The sequence below is a fragment of the Diuraphis noxia genome, unplaced genomic scaffold, assembly GCF_037042655.1.
Source record: "Diuraphis noxia isolate RWA-SAM2 unplaced genomic scaffold, SU_Dnox_SAM2 contig0002, whole genome shotgun sequence".
Taxonomy (NCBI): Eukaryota; Metazoa; Arthropoda; class Insecta; order Hemiptera; family Aphididae; genus Diuraphis; species Diuraphis noxia.
In genome coordinates this window covers 76975369-77000590 of record NW_028301712.1, presented here as the reverse complement: position 1 = coordinate 77000590, position 25222 = coordinate 76975369, and the positions used below count along the sequence as shown (strand labels likewise).

The following is a 25222-nucleotide window of genomic DNA, read 5'->3' as shown; positions in this document are numbered from 1 at the left end:
ATAGGATTTAAAATCTTTGTATGCCATAACGATTATAAAAATACGTGATAGTCGGTTATATGTGGGGCTTAGATTATGTCTACATTTTAATAGGATATTGTCTGAGCATTGACCACTTAAATTGTTTTAACAAGTATAACAAATAACTGCACAGTAGTTAAAAAGCTATTAAAAAAAAAAAATTGCACAGTATTATGTTTTAAACATATAAATATATACAATTTAAATTAGAAAAAATAACTCACACAGTTTCACTATTATGCCCGCAATATTGCAGATAATTTCTTTTTAAATATGCATTTCAAAGAAATTAGTTCAATCATTGAACTATTAATATTATACTTACTATATTTGTTAATGAATGGTATTCGTCATTTTTCAAATGATCGTGAAATGATTTGAAATAGTTTTCTATGTTACATTTTTACAAAATATAATATATAAATATAGAATTAATATTTTTAAATTTTATTTAAAATGAAATCCATGAAATAATATTAACAATTTACATCATTATTGTTTGTACGACACGCAGGAATATAAATATTCAATAAGATATTTTTTTAGATGAAAATGCTTTGCATACATGTCAAAAATAACTTAACAGAATGCAATGAAACTTTTCAAATGTTAAATTCAATTAAGGTGCTTATAATGATTCGTTCATTTCTGTAACGGATATTTGTGAATGATACATATGAGTTTCTTTTTTTTTTTGAAAGAACTTATTTTAAATATCAACATAACTATACAGGGTGATTCTTTTATCAAACAACACTTATATGGTGTTTGTGTGTAAATACCACCTAACATACACCTATAACACACAAACACCACCCAAAACCGCCCAACTTTGGGAGGCTATATCTTGTAAACGGATTAACGAAAAATGAAAATTTAAACGTGAAAATTCATTGAAAAAATAGCCTTTTTAGTTTATGAAATTTTAAGTATAGGTTGTCATTTGAAAATCAAAAGTTGATAATGGTTAACCTGATAAATATAAGGGTGAATATATTTAAAAAAATATATAGTTCTAGAACAAGATGGTTCTAAAATTTTGAAAAAAAAAAAATTTGAAAAAAGTCAATAGTTTTTGAAATAATGAGTGTTGTTTGATAAAAGAATCACCCTGTATACGAAAAGAAAACGGTTAAAATAAATGCCTGCACATTCTTAAAATTGTCTTTTACAATCTTTGAACATTTGAATACTTTATTGTAGTGTGAATTATTTTCATACCGTGAACATTGTACGCGAACTAGTTCAGTGTAGGTACATCAAAACAAAAAGAAACATTTTAAGCAGTTATTTGATATTCCGAGTTCCGACGGAATTCCTACAATTCCTACAATGGCATTACGTGAAAACTTTGTACACATGAAGGTACAAAGATACGCAATACCTAATATGTTTCAACTTTTGTTCATTATTGTGACGTGGTTTTACATCAATGTGTTTAATATGTAAATATGGGTACGTACTATACACAATTTTTTTTTTAAATGTTGTCCAATGACTTTGACCATCATGATATCATTACTAAACGTTATTGAATACAATAATGATTGTAAGTCTTAGTTATTCATCGAACATTGTTTTTATGTTGACAGCTTATATTTGTGTCAAATACCAGTTAAATATTTTTTTTTTTTACTTGTGTCTTTATTAGATAATATAATATGCTCTAAATTTCTTCAATAAAATCTTATTCTCTCTGTTCTAAGTTTAACTATAGAAACTAAACGCATTATCGATAATTCGACAATTCGAATTTTCTCTTTGCTTTGTATCGTTAATAATAAACTTTCAATTATTTCCACTAGTTATATACGTAGGCAAGAAGTGAGGTAGTACGATTAATCACCGTGTTTACTGTCAAAGTCAGTTTAAGAGGTAGGTTTATTACCTAAACCGTTCAATTCTCACTTTCTCAGCCAGTTTTCAAAATAGTCCAAGAAATTTAAAAAAAAAATCACATATAATTAACCTGGTCAATGGCATTAAATCAATAAATTAAGAATTCCAAATAAATATTACTTTATTTAAAAATAATTGTTTTGAATTTTTGATATACTATAATAATCGCTCCAACTAATGTGTTTGTGTTTTGATTATTTAACCAATTAGTTGGTTTTACAGTGATGTGTCAATGTATTTTGTGTAATATTAGTGTGTCGTAAGGTTTTTGAGTAGATAAGTAGTTAAATGTTTAACTTTATTAATTGTTTTGATTAAAATATTAGAGTTTTTTATTTGGTATTTAGAGAGTTCAAAAGAAAAAATAGTTTCCGGTATTTTTTAAATTATTGGGAAAACTAATAAAAAACATCTGGAAAATGGGATTATTTACGCAACGCTTATTTTTAATAAAATTTATTGTAATCGAAAATACCTAAAAAATTTCAACTATACAAGAACACATATTAGTTTTTAAATTTTTTTTCCTTGCTAGTATGATGCATTTTCAAAATAATTTTTCATATTTTCATATTTATATTTTATAGACATAAAATTATAATTTTTAATAATTTTATTTAAAAATAATTTAAATCATAATTTCAAAAAAAAAAATCCTCAAAATCTCATTTATAATAATGAATTATAGTTAAAAAGGTATAAAATGTTTAAATTATATCTAGGGCTTGACTTTTATATACTAAATACTTCATAAGTTTTTCTAATGGTGACTCTAAAATATTGAAAAATATCCTGGATTTATTTTCATGAGGGCATTGAATTCAAATTATTTAAAAATTGGATATTCAATCGTAAAATAACAATTTTATGCAACCATTTTAGGTATTCTGATTATAGTTTGTAGACATTTAAAATATTTATTTAATATTATATGTGTTTCAAATAATAACGTCAATAGTAAAGTATAGTAATTATTTTAAATACATTTATTGTCAATAAAATTAAATAGTAACACACATTCACAATATTTATATATGTGCGCATTATTTTGATTGAAATATTTAATACGAAATAGTCAAAATCCCAAAGGCGATAATAATAATATTACATTGATACATTGGTAAATCTTTCAATACTTGTTTACCACTAGGTATATTCATACATTATTTTTTACGTTAAATTTAATAGGTCTATTTAAATATGGGTCATTGTCCATTAGCTCATTTTTGTGCATAATAGAGTATATTATATTATCACAATCTGTCTTTATAGTAGGTAGATTTGTAATTTGTAATGTTCATGGTAACGATTAGATAGGTATACAAATATAATAGGCCATTTTCCGATAATAATGTCTAAATTAAGGTTGTGGGAGTTAACACAAAGGTCGGGCAATTTTATATATCTATAATACATAATAATATTAATACAGATCATGTAACAACTAACGAATCATTCACTCTAGTCGTGTGGTGGTCGGTGGTCGTCGTCTCAACTAGTTCGCGTTTTTTGAATTCCGAATTAATAATATTGTTGTTTGTTTTAAGTATATAAACCGTTGTATTAATTAACCCGTGTGCGGTTTCATCAAACGATCATGAGACCATTGGTCATTGTAGCGGACTACTTGTCCTCCGACGGTGTAACAATCATGTTATTAGTGTTGGAAATTAAATAGCGTCGCCCGGGGTTTCGTGAAAAACTGGGCGTCCGAGATAACAATTATTCACAAAAAAAAAAAAAAATTTTAAATAACACGCACTTTAACTACCCATCAACGTAACAATACAATATAAATCGCAGAGCCCGTACAGAAAAGACAGCGGAAAATCTCGAAATTGTAATTTACTATTACCTATATTCAGTTCGCGAGTCAACATAGTAGCTCTATAAATTATTACACAAATAATATTATGTGTTTCACTGTAAGACGAATATTTTGATTAGCTTTGCAGAAACCGTTGTCAGTGGCTCAGTGCTGCCGCCGCCGAAATTCGTAAAAACATCACAATGAGGATTTTGACGATCGCCTGGATTTTGGTGGTGGTCACGTGGTGCTGTGACAGTGCTGTTATCTACGAACCAGTGGTTCAAAACACCCGTTACTATGAACCTAGAATTCAGGACTTGGAGCTTCTCGACGTAAGTCCACTTTCGTAATTCATAACGTGTAGTTGTTTTAAATGATAGTATATTTCTGCGAATCTTCCAAACTGCCGACATCAGTAGCAATCGTTAAAAACACATGATTCTCAGTATATGCATATTAAATAATAATATTGTATGTATAGATACCAAATTGAAATCCCATAGGAATCCAGAACAGTATAAAATATTATTGTCCTAAGCGAGTTGGTTTTCAACTGTGTTTTAACGCTCAATTATTTTTAACATGAGTAGGTATACATAATCTTTGTAAATCCGTCGTTGAGTTTCAGATGATTTATTTTAACTGTTTTAGATGATAAATATCTGTTAAATATTGATATATTTTGAAATAATTTAGGTGTAGATCAACCACCAATATAGTTTTTCCCCGAGAATAATCTATAGAGATATTGCTTTTATTTTATTTATTGCGTAGTGGGTAAAACTGACAAAATCTATTGAGAAGTATACACTCGACGGTAATCCAAAGAGAAAAGTTATCCGACTTAAAAACAACACTTCGAAATGGGTACACTCGCCTCATTCGCTAAGTTTTATGTGGTTTCAACATATAAGTTTCCTAAGCCTGGTCATATTAGGTGTATGAAAAGAATGACAATTTTCTACTTATTACTTTACTGAATTCAATGTATCCTCAAAGAAACAAAGTTTGCCTCTAAGTGACAATGAAGGGTTTATCGAAGAAACACATAAGTAGTCGAGTTTATTTGAGATACATTTTGGAGTTAATTCTGATTTTCATCTTTAATTGTTATCAATATTTGCACTTCGTATTTCATCGGAATTAATAAAAGTGAACATATTTTTAAAACAATGGAGACGCGTCTTGAATTGTAGATAAAGTTCACTAGAATATACATAACTTCAGATAATTATTTTTAAATTAAAAATACATGCTCACATAGTTCAATAAGTACCTATATATGGGAGGTATATACCTACTTATAGTATTTAATTATCAACCAACAGCATGTTAATCGTTGAAAAAAAATAATGTGTAAGATAACAAATGTCATAGGTATGTAAATTGTTTTTAAAAATCAAAAAAAAAAAATCCATAGTTAATTATTTTATTATAGAAGTACTAAACTTAATCTATGTGGTGCCTACTTTTATTAAAATTATATTGTAATAAATTCGAATGATAGGTAATTCACGTTCTTTAACTTTCCTAAATATTTCTTATCTTTTTATGGTTAATCGCTAGTTAATAAATAATTTATTTGTGTAGACATCTTTAAAAGAATAGTAAATTAACGCGTAGCATGTAGATAAATGAAATTAATGTACATAAAAACTTTTATGCTCTGAGGTCCATCCATTTATGTAGGTAACTCTTAAAAACATATTCATTTTACGACAATACAAAGGAAGTAAAACAAATTAACTTAGCTACAATAAAATTTATTAAGCATAAATATAATATGTAGGTACGTGTATAATATATTAAATTGTAATATGTTTTTTTTAAATTATGCACAGGGTTAATATATTGTTATAAAGATAACTACAATTTAGAATCTACGCTTTATTTATAATAAAAATAAAAATAATTATTGTTCGAACTTCGAACTTTAAATTATATATGAAAACTTAACTACTTAAGAATAAAACACAGTTTTCAAACGTTCGTAAGTACATTTTCTACAACGGACCATTATTATTATATTAATATAATTACGTTTATGATTTTCTTTTTGAATACACAACAATATTTTATTTGGATTTGGTTTCAAATACAATTTTTTCAGTGATTTGATAAAAATCAAAAAATCGTAGGTTGGTATGTTGTAGGTACAATCAAAATAAAACTCATTGTCAATCTAAGCTGTAAACTGTAAAGCCAGACGGCCAGATAACTACAAATCGATTTGTATATATGCTATGCTTTTTTAATTAAAACTATCCGGGGCTCTTTATTCAACTAATTCTATTGGTTTTTACCATCACTTAAATTAATTAACGTTGACACGGTCGAACAGCTGAATTCAATAACTTCCGTTTAAACTGTCCGTGATAACATAATATAGTTGAGCCATACGTAGAGATGCTTTCTTATCGTTGATCATGATTTGTGAATCATCGTAAAACTGCTCCTAAATCATAACTTAATTTATATTTGTATTATACATGATAATCAATCACTACTTGCTCTTTGTTTATGAGTTTATATATATACATATACATTTTTTTTTTTTGTTTATTAATTTAAACAAAATTAAGTCCAAAATAACATTAATATTAATAGATGTTTTATCATATAATTTTTTTGGTGAATATATTACGATGTATTTGATCTGTATTAATTTTAACTGTGTCTGCTGAGCAAATACAGATTAAACCTTTTTTTAATCATTTATTATTTCATTGGCATTAATATTATTAGCAAAACACTTTTTTCAAATATCAGTGTCATTATTGTGGATGAATTGTTTTGTATATACCTAACCGTGTTTATATCTTAGATCATATTATACTATATAGAAATATAGTATATGATCTAAGGTTTATATTGACATACGTCATACAACACGCGACGTTCTACTATATGATGGCATGATAACAGGTATAGGAAATCAGTTATAAATGTGTTTAAAAATAGATTTTTATTGATCTATAAATTAAACCGATAATAGGTAATAGTCCTTTGTGTGAAATTTTTATACAAGCGGAAAGAATAATTATGGGAAATTGTTTTATTAGACTTTGGATTTAATGCGCGTAAATCAACACTTTATATTGCTGCTATATAATAAAAAATATATGATGAAATCTGAAACACTTAAAAAATGTCAAATTTTTAGGTTCTAAAGCTATTGCTTCACTTAACCTGGGTTTGCTTGGGGGAATTTTCATAAAAGAAAACCTGTGGATAAACAGTGGTAAAATATTAAAATGTTTTTACGACCTTTCCAAAAAGCATGGTTATCACAATATCATCGTCATTATTGTTTCGTTCGCCGTACGTTAAATCGTTTACCTAACCTGACCCAAATTTATTATATAAATTATTATATTGTCATAATTTAGGTACCCGTCAGACTTTAATATTATTTTATAATAATATATTAATTTAAATATAAAGTAATCGGGTTAGGTTAAGTTATACAACTTTTACGGTCAGACCAAGCGTGATTGCGCATTTTTCCAGCGTACCTACAATTTATTATTATATCTCAGAATACGATTATTGCGTGTACTAAAAGTCATTATATATATATTAGACACACACACTCACACTATCCAATAATGATCTGCCTCGAATAATAAACAGTAAGTATGTACATTACACCCATTACAAAATACTACTACACTGCAGCGGCGTTGTTGGGCTCTCGGGATATAAACAGTGACTTTTGCCGCTGTTCACCGGAACTGCGACCGTGGAATTAAGACGGATGTCCTCGGTAGTTTACGTCGGCAATTCGAGCGAGACCGCCGTAAAACTGGTGTGCGCGAGCGTCTTAAATATATGAGAGAGTAACGCGAGAACTGTAATAATTGCTTTCGGAGAAGAATGGTTTTGGAAACTTCGTTTCGGCGGTGTAAAGTATATGGTAGATGTTGTGTAGTTATAGCACACAGTTGTAGTATAACTGAAAATTATATATATATATATCCATAGACTGCATATTATACTTTTATCTAAGTATTGTATAAAGTATAAAGTCCCGGAACAAAAAAATAAAAACAGAAAATCGACAAAACACTATATAATATAGTGCGAAGTCATATTGTGTATGTGTGTGTGTGTGTGTGTGCATGAGTATAGATATGTATAAAAACATTTTGTTCAAACGTGTCGAACAATGGCAATATAAACACGAGGTGACAATATCTTTTTGACTTGGGTACGACACGCGATGTACGTCGCTGCTATACAAATTATAACCACCGGACGACAAGTTGTCGGCTCATTGGAATTCGTTAGGTAGGTATGTACAATGTTTGTATTTTTTTTTTTTTGTCATTTAGTAAAACATATTTTCATTCGGAAAACTTGGTATACTATGACGCACACAATGAATCCCTTTTTTAATTTAATACGTAGGTATATTCGCGGTCGAGATAAAATATTGTATACGCTACGCCATCATAACTATATATACATTCAATATTAATATTAATATATAGTATATATAGTTCAAATGTTCAAAATGAAACTCTAATTTTATTTTAGTGATTTACAAGCGAGCGGGACTAGATGGTGTAATATTTTATGTTATGCTCTCGAAAACTAAACTAAAAATATTAATTTTAAAGCACTTTAAAACTCGGGGGGTTAAAATGATTTTGGCCCGTGTTCAATGACGTGTTTAAACTAGTACAGTAGTACCTTTCTATATACACGTAACTCGTGCACATTGGACTGAATATTAATCTTTAAATTATCGTCCGTTGAAACTATGAACTCCTAAACTTGGCAATACGCGTATTATTATAGTATTTGAAGTTTGAAGTGTTGCATGTAAAAAAAAAAAAGTGAAATATTGGATCTTTTTCACGCTGGTAAATAGGTACTATTTCGTTTTTTCCTTTCATATTCTTTATTGTTTATATATATAATAATTAAATTTACTTTATTAATTGTTTAAAAAAATATACATTAGATAGCAGTTAGAATGCATTGTAATAATAAAGAACATAATATATAGTAGACACTAGACAGATAGAAATTATTTTTACAATATATATAATATTTTGTATTATATGTACAATTTTATAATTTTACCTCGAGGTGCACATTTTTGAATGAAACCGTGTAGGATTACACATTATGTTCCAAATTTCAGAACCATTGTTGATGTTATAGACTTGGCTGTGGGTATCTTACACACTTACTCACTCACAATTAGCGTAACATACAGATATAATATGATATAATAAGGGAAACATTTTAACAGAAAAAAAACTATTTAATTTTCGATTGTTTTATTAATATAGTTATTATTTTAATTATTATTTTATAATATATATAAAATAATAGGTGATCTTATGTAAAACGCATTAAATATTAAATTATATCATATTACATCTACATATGCTAATATGTGAGTGGGAGTGTGTGTAAAAGATCCAATGGCGCCCACAGAAATTTTCCCCGGGAGGGGGAAGGTGTATATTACACATATATTTATAACTTATTAAGTAGGTATACTATTTTATAGTTTCATTACAAACTTAGTAAACAAACTGATGACACCATAATAATATGATTAACTGTATATTTTCATTAAAATATTATGTGAGACATCAAAAGCACTGAAAAAAAATCTTATAAATCATTATTTATATTTTATATTAACTATCTAATTTTATAAAAATTTTAAGATTATTGGTCATTAAATAAAAATTGCATGCGCCTAGGCTCCATGACAAATAATTTGATTATTTCATCTATTATGTTTGATTTTTGAGCTTGCAAATAAGTTTTGTAAATATTCATTACTCGTAATGCCAAGCCACGAAGTCATATTTTAAGTCGTTTAAGCGAGCTAGTTTAAGGCAAATATAAAACATAATTAATAATAAAAGTAGGTAGTAAAAACAAAACAATATATTAAATTAAATTGTAATACAAACTTAAAAGACTTTTCAACGCTACATATGTAGTAGATGGAAGTGTTAATTCAAAAGAAGTAATAATAAAATGATAGGTATCATTGTATACGAAAAACGATTCTGAACGGAGACGTTTTATCTGTCTATAGGATATATTATAGATTATTAAAAATTTTCTAATCTTAGATTTAAAAAGAAAAACTATTATGAATTTCACTTCGTTAGGTTAGGTTAGGTTATCCTAGGTTATTAAGTTAGGCTTACTTCGTTCAGAATCTAATATAAATTAAATTGATAACTGTCAAATGTCAATCAGACTTTAGAATTTTAGATGACTATAATGCTTTAGACCACGCTCACAATAACACGTTATCACACATAACAATTGTATCACTAATCTCTTAATGATTAATCAATTATCGATCTATTTTAATTTTATTAAAATTTTACGAAACATTTAAAAATATACTGTAGTAAACAAACATTGGCAAAAAAACGGAGCGGCTATGGCCCCTCCCACCCACCATGTGGGAACCCTTGAAAAGATCCACAGTCAAGTCTATTAATGGTTCTGAAATTTGGTACATATTATGTAACCCTATAAGGTTACATCCGATAATGTGCATCTAGAGGCCAAATTATAAAATTTTACATTTCAAAACGAATTTCTACACTATAATACTTTGTTGGCTTAGGAAAAACGATTATTTTTTGTTTGTTTATATAAGGTTGTTATTGATTAACGCCATGCATAACCAGCTAGTATTTTATATTATTATAAATTATTATTATATTTTATTATTATTCAAATTTCCAAAGTTATATCACTTATATCATAAATCGAAAGTATAAATACATTGTTAATAGATGAATAATACATTCAGTTATAACTCATATTTAAAACGAACTATTGTTAATTTTGCATACCTTATCAACCGCTGATTCTACGTGATTCAGTCATCTTGTATCCAAGCCCGCAGCTAGACCAAATTGTCAGGAGGAGCAAACAATTTTTAGGGGGCATTATTATTAATGATATAAGCAGTAAAATATATACCTACCTAAGAGCCTTTCTAATATTTTTAGAGGGGGCAACGTTTGGTCATAGGGAGGCCGGAGGGCAACGCCCCCTCCTTTGCGCCTACCCGTAGCTACAGTCCCGTCTTGTATACTTGCACAGTTTTACATTATCGATGCCGATATTGCGTACAAGATGTTCATGTTTTTATAATTAGTTACCTATGTAAAAAATGTTTATTATTTATTTAATCAAAATAAATTTTTTTTTAAATCTCTACATGAACGTTCAAAGGATTTGATAAAAATTAAAAAACATCATTCTGTGATCATTAAAAGTATTTGTACAATAGTATCGATCAACATTTTTTCCAGACTCGTTATTCCGTTAAAAATTTGATTTCATTATCATCTCAAAGATTTTTGTACCAGGAAAAGTGTTATTTTTCAGACATTGTCTGGCTGAGATAACTTAACCTTACGATGGGGTTTCGATAAAAACAATAAACATAGTAAAGATTTACCTTAATCCAAACGAATATAAAAAAAAAGGTTCCATTGACGCACATCTATGTTTATTTTATTTTGCCTGTATTTTGTATACGACGGTGACAGTTTAATATAAAATACAATATAGAAGTTTCGTAATCCAATAAATTATATAAAACATATTGGCGGAACAAATATATAATTTTATTTTTGCACTACATTACTTATTTAATAATAAGAAGTGATTGAAATTAAACGATAAAATAACACGTAAATATTTTTAGTTTTGATTTTGTTTTTTTATAGAAAAACTTTTTTGACATGGCTACCATCGAAAAGAGGAACGGTGCAATGCAAGGCGAGTCACCAAGAAGTCGTCCTAGTTTGTCCATCGTCAACTCGCTGGACGTGCTCCGGCAAAAATTAATGTATGAGGTGGCGCGGCGACACGTGGATGAGAATCAGAAAGTGCTGTCGCAAAACCATCAGATACTGAAGAACTTAGGAAAGCGGTCACTGTTTCCTTTCATCCAAGTACCACGGAGGTACAATGTATTTCGTGTATAATGATAAATCGATATATCGAGTTATTATTTTAATTTTTTTTTTCTTGAAACAGACTTATTAAAGTATGCTACTAGGTTTTTCATTATGATATTTAATTAATTTAGATCAATTTTTAAGTATGACTTTGTCTTATAGAAATTTTAAAAATATCTGTAAAAATATGAATTTCTAAATTCGTGGGTCTAATGGGATCATCTTTTCTTTTCTGTACTCTTTTTGGTTTTCTTAATAAACATTAAAAATATGCAATTTATTTCATAGCTCTGGATTTAGAAATTCTCATGCTTAATAGTTAAATTTTATTTTACAGGTTTTAAATGGAAACCATTTGGATTTCAACGGTTTAACAGCGTCATTAATTATGAATATTTTGTTTAAAATGCAATATAATAAATTTTATTTGTTGACTTTACGTAATATTGTAGACAGCAAAATTATTGTTATTTTGTTTTCAATTTATATATTATATGTATTTCCAGTATATAAAAAAAAATATATACCTAGTATAAATATATTATGTCGTATATTATATTAGACATTGGAAAAACTCAATCCATAGACATTATTCACCATAATATTATTATACAACCTACTTGTTCCCAAAAACAACTTTCAGTATTCTATATTTAAATTTAGTTTCTTTGTATTTTTTTTTTTTTAATTAATTAGAGCATCATAAAGTGATTTAATACCTGTTATTTTTTAATAAAAATATATTATTATACTACAGGATGTATCGTATTAAGTTTTTTCTTTTATAATTGAACACACAAAATATTTTATTAATTATTAATATATTATATAGGTATACAACATTTATATGGAATATACATATACTATAGTCTATTTGCAGTTGAATTATCGGTATTTCAGTAATCACGCAAATTGTAGTTGAATAATGAATAATTGTAGGTTTACTTTCGCTATATAATAATGTAACTATATTGTTATGCTTTATTAATTCACCGCATTCGTAACGCCCGTCCACTGCACCGAAGCTCCTTCCCACCTGGAGAAAAGAGAAACAAAACAAAATATTATAAAATATTATAATAAAATTACAAATCACCATCAGCAGTGGTGGTTGTACGGTAGGGGAGAGTGTCATAAGTTAGGTACCCCTTCAATTGGCTTATGTAAATGTGTAAATAATGCCCATCAAATTACACAACATTTATTATATAAATAAAAATTTCTGTACTGTATAATAAAGTATAATTGTGTGAAATATATCGTACTTGAAATTATTACTTTTAAATCTAACCATTATCAACGGATAAACGTATATATATATTATATTATGTTATAATATGCTGTGTTATGTATATGTATAATTTTTCCAACCTCTCTCCTCCCATCATCACCCTTGGGACGTGTGAACCACCTCTATCATCAGAACGTGTTGATTGGTATAGAGACATAGTAGATAATAAATAGATAATATTGGTTTAATGTGTTTGTGTTATGACTAAGAAAAATAAAATATTCACTTTGTGTGTATAAGACACTCGACCAGAAGTAGAAGCGACGTGGTGTTGTTAATATCGTCGGTGGCCTTCATCATCCGTGTCTGTTCGCCCTGGTGCGATCGCGTGTCCACCATCGCGTGGTTTTCACTACCACTACACGAATAATGAGTCAACGGGAATCTGTAAAAATTACGTAATAATAATACGTAATAACTAATAATATTAAGAATAATAATTTCGACAAAATCAATAGGTACGACTGGAACCAAGTGTAAAGTATTTGTATAACAACGTCTGCTATATTATTATACTCGCTAAACTTACACTGTTATTGGCTGTACAAAAAAAAAGTAAGCATACGAAAACTGAGAATTTTAAAGTAATAAACAGTCATAATAATATTCGAAAAAGTTATGAATACATGTAAACACTATACAGTATATCGACTACCAGGTATTTATTATTATTTCTTCCTCGTTCCGAATATATAGGTACGCTGCAGTATAACTCAATTGATTTATTGTTGTGTGTTGTATTGTATATATTTACATGGTACACATAAATATATAATATAATGATTTCCAGTTTCCAGTTTCATTTTTACTCTCGGGTAGTTAATATTTTTATAATAATCATAATGGCACAATAACATTTTATTAATAACTTCAGTTAGTGGGTGTGTTTATAATAGGTTTATTCCTTGCCTTCCTGGGCAAAATCTCTCAAGTATAGGGTTCTAGAAGGTTTTAATGTAAATTATATAAAATAAAATAAAACTATTGATATAGTGAAAAGTTCGTTAAGATAATAATATAATAATATATTAACAATTTACGCCACACATAACATAAATAATATGTATTAGTATTACATATTCTATAAGTAGCAAAATATTCCAGAGGTAAAACTTTTTCATCCCTCGACTCCTTTGGGTGTTCACAATATTTTGACGGCTTCCAAATTATTATGAAAAAATTAAAACAACACACAGATACAATATGGCCAATATGTTGTATGGGTGATAATAACAGTGACTTAAGTACTACCTATAGAAATAAAACATCAAACGGTCGCGTCGTAAGGTGTGTCGTTTTCATTTCCATAATAATTACAAATAATATTTATTTTATTGTATAATATTATACGAGACCTAAGTATGATGTTGATCTTCGGTGCTTTGACGCTGTTCCCTTTGCAAACTCTCGCGACGCCCCTGGGAGCCGGGACCCACAGTTTGAATACCTCTGCAATATTCCAATATCATTTCTCAATTTGACTCCACTTAACATCTCATAAGTTGAATAAATGTTAAACATTATTTTAATATAAAATAAATAATGGCTAGTTAGATTACTAAAAACGGTAATGAATACTGTTTCGTAAGTATTTGATGATATTTTATCGTTATTTCACTAAAAAATGTACCTAATATGGACAGCGACGGATTGGCTAAAAATTTCAGACCCAGAAATAATCGTGCGGCAAGCCTATCCAATATATAATAATAATAATATTTTTCCATAAAAAATCGATCGTTTTAATCGTCTTAATTACTATTCAATATAATAATACACATAAAATCATTTTTGATGAGTTACAAATGAAACTTGTCCTATATTTGAATCTAGTGACGATGAAAATTTAGAATTTTAAATATTTTTAACACCAATATAAAGACTTTCTTTTAATTCTTAATAAGAACATTCAGAGAATACACATGCGGGTATCACATCATCTTAACCATTTCTTAATCTATAGGTACCTAATATTTGTTAGCTAAAATATAAAGGAATAAGAATTTTATTTTGTACCTATGTCCTCAATTCTTGATAAACTTAAAAACGGATTTTTCTATAGTTTACGCAATTATTTATTGCATTTTAATGAGAAAGTTATAGAATATAATACGACCAATTGAACTCCTACACTTAGAAAACTGAACAGTAGAGTATAAATTTAGTTGTGACGCAATCTGTCCAGTATTAATGTGATAAAATTTGTATTTTTTTTTTTATATAATAGCCAATTATCGTCCTGCCAATCGCATGGATTTACGTTGTTACTTGTTATATTTCATATTCATGAGTACCGGATGCTCAAAATTAGTAAGTCTAAGTGAACACGACAATTCCTATTATATATAAAGTACTTTAATGAAGAAAAATGTGCCGGGTGGAAGAAATTAAGTTACAATTTCGTAATGCATAATAATAATGTACAATGCAATTATAATTTAATGTATCATGTAAACCTAAACTAAATAGATCGATAAAATAAAATAAATGGAAAAAATTTCAGATATTTAGTACTTTTTTGGCTACTGTAAACAAAAATACTGTACAAGAATGGCAACGCAAAGTTATAATAAATTGAGTAGTAGACCAACATTTTGTGGTGTACCCCTGTATCACGTGCAACTAATTTTCCTAAAAAAAACTTTAAATACGTATAATTAATCAAATACTCGTGCAAAATTTTGTTTCTATAAATTTAAATTACCACAAAAAGGGGGAGGTGGTGCTGTACCTTCTAGTGGTCTCCCCTGTAAGTAGTGTATTTCAAAATTAACAACGCGAGTTAACAATGTCTACACGAAACGAAACAGCACCAAACCGACAACCAAATGTCTCACGACCTCCTGGCTACATCGGAAAAAACAGCCCTTTTAAGGGCTACCCTTTCGACAATCGTAATAATATCGAGCATCGAAAACCATATAATAAACCACAAAAATATTATTTAGAATATAAAGAAATTGAAAATGCGTGTGGTCCTAAATAAAAATAAAGAATTTATGAAGTATGAAGATAAAAAAAATTTAATTTTATATTAGCTTAAAACTAGACAAAAATAATAATAATAATAATTCAAAAAGACAAGACTTTTAAAGACAATTTAATAAGATTTACTAACCTATACGTATTATAGTAGTTATAGGGCATTCTCATTCTGCAATTTGTATTTGTTTTTAATTATTTTAGACATTTTATTACTTTACAGTTCTTACGCAAACATAACATTTAATCGTTTATGCTTTTTCAATAAAATACGTATGATAATTTAAAAACCTATAATTCAACCAAAAAATTGTATCGCTTGTTCATTTTAACTACGTGATATTATTTAATATACTAGTTATTAATAAATATTATATTTGCATGGCAATGCATGATTCTGTATCGTCTATTCGTCTGTATATATTATTATCTATTAACATGGTCTCTAAAAATATTAACTTTATATGATTCAAAGACCATAGTGTTAATATATATATATATGAATGTTAACATTTTTGGTTGAGTCTATATCACGTATAATATTATAATATTCATGTACGTATTATGACGCATAATTCTACATTTAATAATTAGGTATGTATATGGTTATTTACTAGATAAGAAATTGTTTGCACATCTGGTCTGAAATCAAAGTACAAAAATGTATTTATACATTCAATTATAACTTATAAGTGATTAAGGTGATTAATTCACCAGCCGTCCACCCTTCAATTAAATTGTATTTAGGTACATCCGTGACCATATAAATAGTAATCGGGGTGTGGTCCACTCTATACTTAATGCGAAAAATTCTATCAATTGTCTGTATATAGCTTATGAGTATATTATTATGACCCTTATTTTAAAGAAGTAAATTAAAGATATTTTTTAGTTTATTTTATGGCTTTAATAAAAAAATAATAAAAAATTGTTAAAATTAATTTATAAAAAGCCGTGGATGTCGCTCTGCTGTACAGTAGGTAACAAGTGGGTTTCTGTAATGGATAGAATTAAATTTGAATCCAATGATATTATATCATTGTATACGAAAAACGATTCTCAGCGAAGACGGTTTGTCTGTCTAGGATATATTATAGTTATTAAAAATTTTCAAATCTTAGATTTAAAAAGAAAATTTTTTATGAATTTCTAGTTTGAAATAGTTTGCGAATTTTCGTGATTTTTACATATGTTGTCAAAATTCAAACTTTGAATGCTTGTAAAAAAAATTGTGACTACGAATTTCTTTTATTTTTCAATTGCTATTGTAAAAATATGATAGGAGCCATGTATTAAATTTTCATTAAAATATCAGTATATTAAAATGTCAGTAAACAGCTCAAAACAAATCTAAATATTTTAAAAATTTAATCAAATATATAAAATGCCTATATAAACATTCAGTGAAAATTTCAAGTATCTGCGGTCATTTGTTTTTAGAGTTACACCAAAATAAAGAAATCGCTAAAAGTGAAAAACCAATGTTGTAAAAATTTAAATTTCAAATACTCATAAAAATTTAATTTGAATTTCCGGTGGACTTTTTATTTGTGATAAAGATTGAAAAACTTGTAAGGAATCTTGTATTAAATTTTTAAATCTTAGATTTTAAAAGACAATATTTTATGAATTTCTAGCTTAAAATAATTAGTGAATTTTCGTGATTTTTACGTATATTGTAAAAATTCAAACTTTGAATGCTTATAAAAAAAGATTGTGACTATGAATTTATTTTATTTTTCAACTGATATTGTAACAATATATTAAGAGCCTTGTATTAAATTTTCAAGCTTTCCTGCCTAACAAATAAATGTTTATCAATATTAATTTTAAAAAAAACTAATAATGATCGAAAATTTCAAATGCCTATGAATAGTTTAACTTAAGTCAACAATTTTTATATACTTATATAAACATTCGGTGAAAATTTCATGTATCTATGGTCATTTGTTTTAAAATTACATCAAAAACCAAAATCGATTTTGTCGAAAAATGAGTATGTGTAAAATTTCCCGTTTTTCCCTTAATTTTTAGTTTGTTTTTTTCGATTATTTAGAAAAGTGTGAAGATTTTTTTTTATTTTGACCATCCAAAGTACCAACTAGATTCACTTTCTGATCGAACGAGGTACTGAACTCAAAAATCGAAGCACTTTTACTGCCCTGATGACAGACACACACAAAAAAAAACACATCGTTGTAAAATCAATACATTCATCGCTCCGCTCAAAATCTAAAATGATAGAATATTGAAAAGAAAAGACTTTATTCACGGTAAAAGTGTTCCAGATAGAATCTAAATTCCAGTTTTTTTAGATTCTGAACGAAGTGATGAATGTATTGATTTTACAATGATGTGTGTTTTAGATTCTGAACGAAGTTGAAATAATGCTTCCTTCAATTTCAAACTTTGGGGATGGTTTCTAATGTAAAAGTGAATATCCTTGGTGCATTATAGAGGTCAAAAGTAAACATTTTCCAACAGTTTTCAAAAAATCGAGAAAAACAAAAAAAAAAATGACAGAAAAACGGAAATTTTTACGCAAAACCAGTTTTCGACCAAATCGATATTTTTATATGGTTGTAATTCAAAAACTAATCACTGTAAATACTTGAAATTTTCACCAAATGTTTATGGTAGTGCTATCTATATACAGTTTAATTTTAAAAAATGTTTGACTTTTTTTGAGTTATTTATAGACCACTGAAATTTTCAACTTTTTTGAGAATTTTTTTTTGAAGTGTCAGTAAAATAATATTGGACGACCAAAAAAACTTGAAAATTTAATACAAGGTTCCTTATGAGTTGTTCTTATTGTAGCTAAAAAAAATTAAAAATCATAAGTCACAATTTTTTTTAATAAGCGTTTACAGTTCAAAATTTTACGAAATCTGTCGAAAACGCGAAAATTTGCAAGTAATTTTGAAGTTGAAAAATCATAAAAATTTTTGCGTTTATAACTAAGGATTAAAAATACAAAACTAAGTTTTCCATAAGTTTTCCTTCAAGTAGCTATAGAGAAAACTCGAAGCATCATTATAGGAAAAATTTTAAGTGCGTTTGAATTTTAAATTTTTATGAAATAGTGTAACGATAACGATTTTAAACATTTGTTATTATTCAAAAAGTATGTCATAGATACTTGAAAAATTTTATCAGTTATTTAGATTGGCATTTTCTTTACATGATTTAATTTTCAAAATATTTTGACTTTTTTTGAGGTATTTATAAACCACTGAAATTTTTAATTTTTCTGAACATTTTTTTTTTGAAGTGTCGATAAAATTTTTATGGCCCTATCAAAATACTTGAAAATTGAATACAAAGTTCCTCATAAGTTATTATTAGAATGATTAAAAAATTATAAAAATACATAGGCACGATTTTTTTTTATTAGTATTTGAAGTTCAAATATTGACTTAATACGTAAAAATTACGGCAATTTTCAAATTATCTTAGATCGAAATTCATAAAAGTTTTTCTTTTTAATTCTAAGATTTGAGAATTTAATACAAGGCTCATAATATATTTTTACAATAGCAGTTGAAAAATAAAATAAATGTATAGTCACAATTTTTTTTTTTACATGTATTCAAATTTTAATTTTGACAACATACGTAAAAATCACAAAAATTCTTAAATTATTTTATCCTAGAAATTCATAAAAAATTTTCATTTTATACCTAAGATTTGAAAATGTAATAGAAGGCTCCTAAAATAGTTTTACAATAGCATTTGACAAATAAAAGAATCAAATAGTCACAAATTTTTTTTATAAGCATTTACAGTTCAAATTTTGACTAAATACATAAAAATTACGGCAATGTTCAAATTATCTATTAGATCGAAATTCAAAAAAGTTTTTCTTTTTATACCTATGATTTGAAAATTTAATACAAGGCTCCTAAAATAGTTTTACAATAGCATTTGACAAATAAAAGAAATATATAGTCACAAATTTTTTTTTATAAGCATTTACAGTTCAAATTTTGACTAAATACATAAAAATTACGGCAATGTTCAAATCATCTTAGATCGAAATTCATAAAAGTTTTTCTTTTTAATTCTAAGATATGAGAATTTAATACAAGGCTCATAATATAGTTTTGCAATAGCAGTTGAAAAATAAAAGAAATTATAGCAACATCTTTTTTTTTACATGCATTCAAATTTTAATTTTGACAACATACGTAAAAATCACGAAATTTACCATCGTAAATTATTTTATTCTAGAAATTCATAAAAAATTTTCCTTTTATACCTAAGATTTGAAAATTTAATACAAGGCTCCTTACAAGTTTTTCAATCTTTATCACAAAAAAAATGTCCACCGGAAATTCAAATTAAATTTTTATTAACATTTGAATTTCAAATATTGACAAAAATTCGTCAAAACCATGAATATTTGCAAATTATTTTGTAGTTCAAAATTCATAATATTGTTTGTATTTATATCTAAGGTTATACTATGCCCATAAGGTATAGATTGATTATTTCAAATAAAGAAAAATAATATATGTTTAGACATTTTACACGATTTATACATTTAATTAAAATAATTAAAGCTGCAATGATGTACCTGATCAAATATTAAATGTTTTAAATCAATTCAAATAAAAAGATAAAAGTAACATCAACAAAAAATCATTATTTACATATAAAAATTTCATTAATAAATATGTAAATATGTATATTTTATTTTCAATAAGGATATTTGTCAGTTATTGATTTATGTTAATAGGTGATCTATAAATTAGTCCATTACATACTGTAGTTAACTTTACACTAAGCTGTGAAAACTATTACTAGGTGAATACCTAATCTAGTGGTTCTTAATATTTTTCTTGTTCACAATGGCACCAATAATAAATCTAAATTAATGCCGACACATTTAAATTATTATTACTAACGAGTATTATAAATAACATCAATCCAAATGAATTGTAATTAAATTGTTTTTAGTGACACACATCGACATCACAACACTTCACGACATACCGGTTGAGACCATGGATAAAATATCTAGTACTTTCTACCTAGCTTAAAATCTAAATAAGTAGAAACATGAGCACCGGGTTCTCTAGATTTCATGGAGTACTCGATATTATAAAAATAAAAATAAATATATATATTTTAACATTCTGTTATGTAACTCTTAATATTTCTTATAAATTTTAACCTATAACTTTTATGTTACAGTCAATTATAATATTTATTAGTGTTATGATAAATTAAACCTTTTAAATAATTAGTTGATAACCTTATTTTATTAATAAATAATTTTTTTTAATTTTTTTTTTAAACGTAATACACAATCTGTATCGACTAGACACAATAAGCATATATGATGAGAGTAACAAAGATTGACATGGAAATTTGATGAAAGAAGCCACCCATCGATGGCACTTTCTATGGATTTTTTTTATTTTTATCTTTTAAGCTTATCTTAAGAGGTCACGACACCACTTACACTTTAGGCGTCTAGGGGGATTACCAGGTATGGAAGTAGTAGATAAGTTTTTTATGAGTTCGTTAGGGTGGTTAATTAGTTTTGAGTAGAATCTTTTATAATATATTTTGGCTTCATGGTTAATTGTTTTGAGTTTGGTGTCAGTATGAAGGATGTGATTAGATACGTAGGGTGGTGCGTTCATTAGTTTTCGGAGAGCGATATTTTGAAATGTTTGAATTTTCAGTATGTTAGACTTTTTAGCGTTTCCCCAAAGTTGGAGTCCGTATGTCTAAATGTGTTTGAGAAGTGTTTTGTAAATCAGAATTTTGGTTTTAATGGTGGTGGAGTTATTGCTTATTAAGGGTTTGAGGGTACGAAGACGATGATTCAGTGCTAATCTTTTGATTTTTATGTGATGATCCCAGGTTAAATTAATAAATAATGAATTGGAAAATTTAAAAAAAAGTTTTGCAATAATATTATATGTTTCTAAACTTCTAACTGATCAACAAATCTTAACATTATGGTACAAATATGGTGCTCCGAGCTCAAGACCATACTTCCGTAACTCTTAAACTATTGTCTTTGCATAAGAGAAAATAATCAAGGTGTTTAAAGTAAAAAAATATTTCAATGGTGAAAAAAAAAATTTTAATGCTTAACATATTTTATGATATCTATTTTACCATGATGTGTGTTTTTTTTTTTGTGTGTGTCTGTTTACTAGTTGAAATAATGCTTCCTTCAATTTCAAACTTTGGGGATGGTTTCTAATGTAAAAGTGAATATCTTTGGTGCACTATAGAGGTCAAAAGTAAACATTTTCCAACAGTTTTCAAAAAAATAAAAAAAAACAACAAAAAAAAAATGACAGAAAAACGGGAATTTTAACGCAAAACCAGTTTTCGACCAAATCGATTTTTTTATATGGTTGTAATTCAAAAACTAATCACTATAAATACTTGAAATTTTCACCAAATGTTTATGTTAGAGTTATCTATATACAGTTTCATTTTCATTTTTTTTGAGAATTATTTTTAGAAGTGTCGGTAAAAAAATGTTGGAAGACCAAAAAAACTTGAAAATTTAATACAAGGTTCCTTATGAGTTGTTCTTATTGTAGCTAAAAAAAATTAAAAACCGTAAGTCACAATTTTTTTTATAAGCGTTTATAGTTCAAATTTTTACGAAATCTGTCGAAAACGCGAAAATTTGCAAGTAATTTTGAAGTTGAAAAATCATAAAATTTTTTGTGTTTATAACTAAGGATTAAAAATACAACTCTAAGTTTTCCATAAGATTTCCTTTAAGTAGTTATAGAGAAAACTCGAAACATCATTATGGGAAAAATTTTAAGTGCGTTTGAATTTTAAATTTTTATGAAATCACGTATAACGATTTATCCTCAAACCAGGTATATGTATATTGTATATCTATGATAATAATATAAGGTATATTATAAGGTATTATGAATTATGATAACTACATTCAATGTTTTTGGAAAAATTGATTAACCATTCCTTATGCAAAATGCGTCCTAGTTGAAAAGTAAAATATTTGTTTCAAATTATAATATAATAATATGACAATATTTAAATATAATATATCCTAGACTGACAAATCATCTCCGTTCAGAATCGTTTTTCGTATACAATGATACCTATCATTGCATTCAAATCTAACCTACCCTAGTCAGAGGTCCACCCCACCACCTAATGTACAGCAGAGCGACATCCACTTACCCGCTTATTTTAATTGTTTCAATTTTGATATTGAAAATTACTAACAATTGTTTTTTTTTTTTTTTTTTACTGAATTATGGTTTTTTTTAGAATATTATTTGTTTATTAAGAATAAATATGCATAAATAGCTACAATCATTTTTAAATAGTTGTGTTTTCATGTTTTCATCACTGATGCACTTCGGTTTTCAGGCGTTTAATTTCTTATCAAATTGAAATTGTATAAATGAACTTTACTTTTATTTAATTGTGCATAACATATTAAAACTTTAATCCACTAAAATCTTTAATGTAATCACCTTTTTTACAATTAACCTCTTACTACTAAACCTACAGTATTTTATAATTCAAATATTTTCACGTTATTGTTGTTTTTTTATTTTTTTATTTATTTAATACAAATGAGTCTTAATAAGTGATAGTCAGTAAATAGCCAAAGTTTAAAGGAAAGGTCAATACAAATTTATACATCAAATTAACGAACATTAAACTACATTATTGTATATATTTTGTATTTGAGTGACAGTATATTTTATTTAATGTTTATTTACCAATAATATAATAAGAATTGTTTATTATTGCATAATATCAGCCATATATATATATATATATCAATAGCTGTTAAAATCATATACATATACGCATATTATATTGCTATGAAAATCTATATAAATAATGGACGTCGCTTATAAGACTCCAAATTGTCTGGAACAGTCCGGACGTATCCAAAAACATTATAAAAAATTCGGTTATAAGACTCACTACTTTGTTTTTAACATTCAGATTTCGTAAAAAAAGATGGTAGAAAATAAACATTTTTGGAAATAAATTTGTTTATAAAAATAGCATATTTTTGTTGATTATTACTGGTTTCGATTCATGCTTTGCAATGTGTGTATGTACAATTTTTAATTATGATTTTTTCATTTATTCACTAATAAGTATGTGTAATATGTTTATATGTATGCATTCAAGTAATTTAAAATAAAAGCTAGATTTGTAATAAAATGAAATTAATAAGTATTTAGTATTAATTAATTATTAATTATTAAGTATTTTTTTCCACTTCATCTATAAGAATCATTGTTTATAAGATTCACTTTGTGCAGGTCCCAAAGTGAGCATAAGCTGAGTTCCACTGTATATATATAGCGTGTTTCAAAATTATAAGTGATATATTTTTAATTTTATAAACATTAAATATTTCTATAAGTAATTATAAAATAAATATTGCTCTATACCTTCTTTCAGCTAAATGATTTCTTAATAATTCCCTATTAGTGTTGAAGAGTATGCCGTAATGGCCTTTAGCGCAAGTTATCCAAATAGGATAGGACGGCGTTTTTAACCGAGAACCAGGTATCTGTGTAACTTGTACCGGTGTAGAAGTTTCTTCATAATGTACCAGTAGACCAACTTCACTTCTAGCTAATATTCCATAATGTGGTATGGCCTTAAAATAAATAAATAAATGTTTAAATAATTTGATATTATTGAACAATATATTATTTATCTTATTTATATGAATAAAACTATAACTCACGTAATGTTGTTCGTCCCCGATATTCACAATACCATTATGCAAATTAGGAGTAGCTCTACCAGTGAGCATCAGTGTTACGATGCATATGGACCCTTCCTCAGCACTTGATATCAGATACACTTTTTCATCCATTAAATCTGATACAATCCTAATTTATATTACACACACTTTATAGTGGGTATAGGATGTAAATCAAAAATCGAAAAAATCGAAAAATACTAAAACTAAGTACTAACACTTGTAGAATAATTATTAAGAAATACAATAACACGAATAAGTTATTTATTTGTATTATCATAAAATTAAAGGAGCAAAAAACTTTTAAGAAATGTAAAAAAAAAAGTACAAACCATAATATTTGAGCATTTTAATTAGACTAAAAAATATCTTTACTGGATTATACAGATTTAACACAAAAATATTTAAATAACCTAAGAAAAAGTATAATTTTTATCATCCTCTTGTTTTAATAACTATCATCATTGAAGTTTTAATCGTGAAAAAATTAAAAAATA

At 26.8% G+C, this 25222-nt stretch overlaps 2 protein-coding genes across 8 annotated transcripts in view; one reads left to right on the top strand and one right to left on the bottom strand.

Moving 5' to 3' along the window:
• Positions 1 to 12954, top strand: part of Dh44 (corticotropin-releasing diuretic hormone 44) — a 51858-nt gene extending 38904 nt beyond the window's left edge. The window contains exons 2-4 of one of the 3 annotated variants that reach the window (XM_015524612.2): positions 3868 to 4062; positions 11464 to 11702; positions 12035 to 12954. In XM_015524612.2, the coding sequence (XP_015380098.1) occupies positions 3931 to 4062; positions 11464 to 11702; positions 12035 to 12041 (378 nt within the window). In that variant the 5' untranslated portion in view covers positions 3868 to 3930 and the 3' untranslated portion in view covers positions 12042 to 12954. Of the gene's footprint in view, positions 1 to 3378; positions 3761 to 3867; positions 4063 to 11463; positions 11740 to 12034 lie in introns of those variants that run through there. The other 2 variants (XM_015524611.2, XM_015524610.2) reach the window with 2 other exon arrangements.
• LOC107173881 (inactive ubiquitin carboxyl-terminal hydrolase MINDY-4B) overlaps positions 12502 to 25222 on the bottom strand; it is an 80981-nt gene continuing 68260 nt past the window's right edge. For 4 of the 5 annotated variants that reach the window (XM_089220776.1, XM_089220777.1, XM_015524608.2 and 1 more), the window contains 4 exons: positions 24708 to 24855; positions 24406 to 24617; positions 13215 to 13373; positions 12502 to 12733 (listed from right to left, as the gene is read on the bottom strand). In XM_089220776.1, coding sequence (XP_089076902.1) covers positions 12682 to 12733; positions 13215 to 13373; positions 24406 to 24617; positions 24708 to 24855 — 571 coding nt within the window. In that variant the 3' untranslated portion in view covers positions 12502 to 12681. Of the gene's footprint in view, positions 12734 to 13214; positions 13374 to 14343; positions 14438 to 24405; positions 24618 to 24707; positions 24856 to 25222 lie in introns of those variants that run through there. The other variant, XM_089220778.1, reaches the window with a different exon arrangement.